At 45.7% G+C, this 5,000-nt stretch overlaps 1 protein-coding gene across 6 annotated transcripts in view; it reads right to left on the bottom strand.

The window, feature by feature from the left end:
• The window catches only part of c1galt1lb (core 1 synthase, glycoprotein-N-acetylgalactosamine 3-beta-galactosyltransferase 1, like b), a 7,934-nt gene that overhangs the window by 2,501 nt on the left and 433 nt on the right, over positions 1–5,000 (bottom strand). Inside the window, exons 1-4 of one of the 6 annotated variants that reach the window (XM_047813777.1) lie at positions 4,745–4,782; positions 3,489–3,576; positions 1,479–1,723; positions 394–1,058 (exon numbers count right to left, since the gene is read on the bottom strand). In XM_047813777.1, the coding sequence (XP_047669733.1) occupies positions 394–1,058; positions 1,479–1,707 (894 nt within the window). In that variant the 5' untranslated portion in view covers positions 1,708–1,723; positions 3,489–3,576; positions 4,745–4,782. Of the gene's footprint in view, positions 1–393; positions 1,059–1,478; positions 1,724–2,084; positions 2,162–3,488; positions 3,577–3,674; positions 3,697–4,744; positions 4,783–5,000 lie in introns of those variants that run through there. The other 5 variants (XM_027174088.2, XM_027174087.2, XM_027174094.2 and 2 more) reach the window with 5 other exon arrangements.

The following is a 5,000-nucleotide window of genomic DNA, read 5'->3' as shown; positions in this document are numbered from 1 at the left end:
CGTGGTGTTTGCATCAGTGTGGTGTTTGAGTCGTGTCAGTGTGGTGTGGCGTGGTGTTTGCGTCAGTGTGGCGTGGTGTTTGCGTCAGTGTGGCGTGGTGTTTGCGTCAGTGTGGCGTGGTGTTTGCGTCAGTGTGGCGTGGTGTTTGCGTCAGTGTGGCGTGGTGTTTGCGTCAGTGTGGCGTGGTGTTTGCGTCAGTGTGGTGTTTGAGTCGTGTCAGTGTGGTGTGGCGTGGTGTTTGCGTCAGTGTGGCGTGGTGTTTGCGTCAGTGTGGCGTGGTGTTTGCGTCAGTGTGGCGTGGTGTTTGCGTCAGTGTGGCGTGGTGTTTGCGTCAGTGTGGCGTGGTGTTTGCGTCAGTGTGGCGTGGTGTTTGCGTATCTGTGTGGTTTTCACCTCGACTATAGGGTAGTAGCAGTAGTTCCAGTACCAGAAGCTCTTGGGAAACTTGGCAGTGAGGTGCTGTTCCGGGACAAATGGATGGAACGTCTCTCTCTGGAGCGTGTCTCGGGAATCTCCGGCAGCCACACCCATTCTTTCCATGCACTGTCCCAGGGCGAGGTCCTCCACAGAGGTAGTGTGAGTGCACGTTTTGGTGCGAAATCCCTCCACAAACCTCTTGAGTGCCTCACGGCTCAGCACGTATCCGGCACCGCCGCTCATGTAGCCCTGCTTCATATAGGGCTTGAAGCGGCGTCCGAAGTACACAGGCTCGTCTGGCGAGTGGTTGGCCAGCACCCAGCGCAGGTTGTCCACCACAGTGTATGTGTCGTCGTCAGCTTTGAGGAACCAGTCGGCTTCGGTACCGTGCTTTTCCAAGACGTAATGGAAGGCCTTGATGGTCTTCCAGTACAGCTGGTCACGACCCTCCTTGGTGTTGAGTCCAACAGTGGGGAAGTCCGGGTCGTCTACCGAGCTCATGAACACCACGATGTTACAGTGACGACTCCACGTGGCCTTCACGTGACGAGCTTTTTTCTCCAGGTTGCTGGGACCCGTCATCACCCAACACAGTATACGGACACGGTTGTACAGGGAATCCGACAGGCTGCTGTCCTCACCTACAGCAGCAACAGACAGGTGTGTGGGCGACTTCAGGATAATAAACAATAGGCAGCGTAACGGTACGACTTCAATTCTACTCACAAACGTAGCTTTTATCTGTATGTTTTTATCCATACGATTTCATTTGTTCACATGAAGTAATGTTTCATTCTTACTACTTTATCGACACTTCACTGCCGTTATATATTTTTATTTGATTTGGTCATTTATTAATTTGTCTTCATAAACTTGAACAAAAAATTGATGTTTGTAGATTCCTAACAAATAATGTGCTAAATCAACAGACCAGTGTAAAAATTAAACATTATGATGAATAGTAGCAAGATGTGTACATTGTGGGAGGGTAAACAGAACTAGGACAAAGTCCAGAACATGGCATTCTGGGGCGAGTTCACCCAAAGAGAACATGTGGTTACCGATGTGGTGCGGGTGGTTGAGGTTAAACAGCGCAGACCTCTCCTTCTTCCAGTTCTTGTGCTCTTCCTCCAGCCTCCTCAGGGCCGTGTCATCGGATCGTGGATAAAAGTACGAGTGCGAGTACCACCACTGCTGCAGGATCATGTAAAGAGAACATGTGCCCACCAGGAAGCCGAAGTAGAAGGAGGAGCGACTGCAGAGTCCTTTCAACTGGAACATTTTCACCATTTTCACCACACGCTGACTGAAACACAACAAAACTACAAGGTCACAAACCTCACAGATTCTGTAACTCCAACACAAAATATATTTCACTTCCTTCTTAATTAAAGGTGCAGTCTCCGATGTTTGAAAGCCAATGTTGACACCAAATCAAACACACCCCTAACTCAAACGAGCCCCACCCCTGTATCGATAGCTCCGCCCACACATACATACGTAACCCAGGGCACTAACGGAAAGAAACGTGTCTTTATCATAGCTGAAGGGAAGAACAATACGATTGTAGATAAACAAACAAGCAAAAATGCCACACAAGCATAATGATGTAAAGGACAAAGGCATATATTAGTTCTGTGTAACAAAGCAAAACCAACGTTACTCACCTATCGAGAAGGAAAAAAGCGCCTCGGCGTCTTAAGTAAAGTCGGCCACATATTCACAGGTGGGAGTTTCCCGAGTCAATAACTCCTGAGCTAAACGCTGTTACTCAGAGGCCCCACCTTTAATCAGTCCATTAATCACGGTGACGCACGGCAGACTTTGTTTAATAAATTAATGTACATGAATTATTTATATGTAAAATGTTACAAAATTTAAATAAAAGTTGCAAAATTACCACAAATCAGTTCGCATCGTAGCAGAATGCGTGTTAGTTAAAAAGAGGACCAGAGTCGTAACCCTAAAAGATTTTTTAGATGATTGTTAAAACTGTTTTATTCATTAAAACTGAGAAACAAAGTGCTACTAATGAAAACATCCAAATCAAAACTTTTCGAATTTTAATTTCGACAGGAACACCGCACATTAGTTATCCTAAATTAAATAAAGGTAAAGCAAACACACACCCACTTCTGTGAGCACACACTATTATACAGTACAAATACTACACATAACTTCCCGCCGAAAATAATCTGATGCCTATCAGTTACAGAACACACAAATGAGAAGAGGTTTAAACACTCAGTAAACACTCTAATGTCTACGACAACTAAAACGGTAGCTGTGAGAGAACAACAACTATTTACAGATTAGGAATTAAACTGAACTATGTATGATATACAGAAAAAACACAACATACTTCAGAAAGACTGTGACATTAGCTCTAAGCTTATATTAGCATAAGCTCTTGCTTGCTCTTTGGCACAAAACTGTAAAAAGTCAGATGACTGTTTAGATTTGGTGGGAACCTGACACCATGACTCGAATAACTGACACCATGACTCGAATAACTGACACCATGACTCGAATAACTGACACCATGACTCGAATAACTGATACCATGACGCCAATAACTGACACCATGACGCCAATAACTGACACCATGACGCCAGTAACTGACACCATGACGCCAGTAACTGACACCATGACGCCAATAACGCACCATGACGCAAATAACTGACACCATGACGCCAATAACTGACACCATGACACCAATAACTGACACCATGACGCCAATAACTGACACCATGACGCCAATAACTGACACCATGACGCCAATAACTGACACCATGACGCCAATAACTGACACCATGACGCCAATAACTGACACCATGACGCCAATAACTGACACCATGACGCCAATAACTGACACCATGAAGTTGACTACAAAGCTCCACAAGTCTACTGACAATTAAATAAATGTCCAACTGATAAATAATCGACAGAGAGTAAGACAGAGCATTAGGGTGTGCTAACTTTTGTGGTATAGCTCATCTACAATACAACACGAGTTAAACGTATATAAAGACAGAATGGAGTAAATATAAATGATTAATTGTTTATTTTACCACTCGTTTGATGTTCAGTGAAGCTCCACATCCATCTCACACAAGCTCCTTCAACCAGAAACAGAAGCTTCCTCAGACCTCCAACCTGCTGTGGAAGTTCAGCAAAACATCAGAGTGAACACTGCAGCTGAGTTTATAAAGAATAATAATAATGATTATAAACACTCCAACACCTGTGTCCAACACCTCAGTGTCCAACACCTGTGTCCAACACCTCAGTGTCCAACACCTCAGTGTCCAACACCTCAGTGTCCAACACCTCAGTGTCCAATAACTCAGTATCTCACCTCAGTGTCCAACACCTCAGTGTCTCACCTCAGTGTCCAACACCTCAGTGTCCAACACCTGTGTCCAACACCTCAGTGTCTCACCTCAGTGTCCAACACCTCAGTATCTCACCTCAGTGTCCAACACCTCAGTGTACAATAACTCAGTATGTCACCTCAGTGTCCAACACCTCAGTATCTCACCTCAGTGTCCAACACCTCAGTATCTCACCTCAGTGTCCAACACCTGTGTCCAACACCTCAGTGTCCAACACCTCAGTGTCCAATAACTCAGTATCTCACCTCAGTGTCCAACACCTCAGTGTCTCACCTCAGTGTCCAACACCTCAGTATCTCACCTCAGTGTCCAACACCTCAGTGTACAATAACTCAGTATGTCACCTCAGTGTCCAATAACTCAGTGTCTCACCTCAGTGTCCAACACCTCAGTGTCTCACCTCAGTGTACAATAACTCAGTGTCTCACCTCAGTGTCCAACACCTCAGTATCTCACCTCAGTGTCCAACACCTCAGTGTCTCACCTCAGTGTACAACACCTCAGTGTCTCACCTCAGTGTCCAACACCTCAGTATCTCACCTCAGTGTCCAACACCTCAGTATCTCACCTCAGTGTCCAACACCTCAGTATCTCACCTCAGTGTCCAACACCTCAGTATCTCACCTCAGTGTCCAACACCTCAGTATCTCACCTCAGTGTCCAACACCTCAGTATCTCACCTCAGTGTCCAACACCTCAGTATCTCACATCAGTGTCCAACACCTCAGTATCTCACATCAGTGTCCAACACCTCAGTATCTCACCTCAGTGTCCAACACCTCAGTATCTCACCTCAGTGTCCAACACCTCAGTATCTCACATCAGTGTCCAACACCTCAGTATCTCACCTCAGTGTCCAACACCTCAGTATCTCACCTCAGTGTCCAATAACTCAGTATCTCACCTCAGTGTCCAATAACTCAGTATCTCACCTCAGTGTCCAACACCTGTGTCTCCCCTCAGTGTCCAATAACTCAGTATCTCACCTCAGTGTCCAATAACTCAGTATCTCACCTCAGTGTACAACACCTCAGTGTCTCCCCTCAGTGTCCAATAACTCAGTATCTCACCTCAGTGTCCAATAACTCAGTATCTCACCTCAGTGTACAACACCTCAGTGTCTCACCTCAGTGTCCAATAACTCAGTATCTCACCTCAGTGTACAACACCTCAGTGTCTCACCTCAGT

This window comes from Tachysurus fulvidraco, chromosome 5 (genome assembly GCF_022655615.1).
Source record: "Tachysurus fulvidraco isolate hzauxx_2018 chromosome 5, HZAU_PFXX_2.0, whole genome shotgun sequence".
Lineage (NCBI taxonomy): Eukaryota > Metazoa > Chordata > Actinopteri > Siluriformes > Bagridae > Tachysurus > Tachysurus fulvidraco.
The sequence above is the reverse complement of the archived record's forward strand: the minus strand, read 5'-3'. Positions and strand labels throughout refer to the sequence as shown.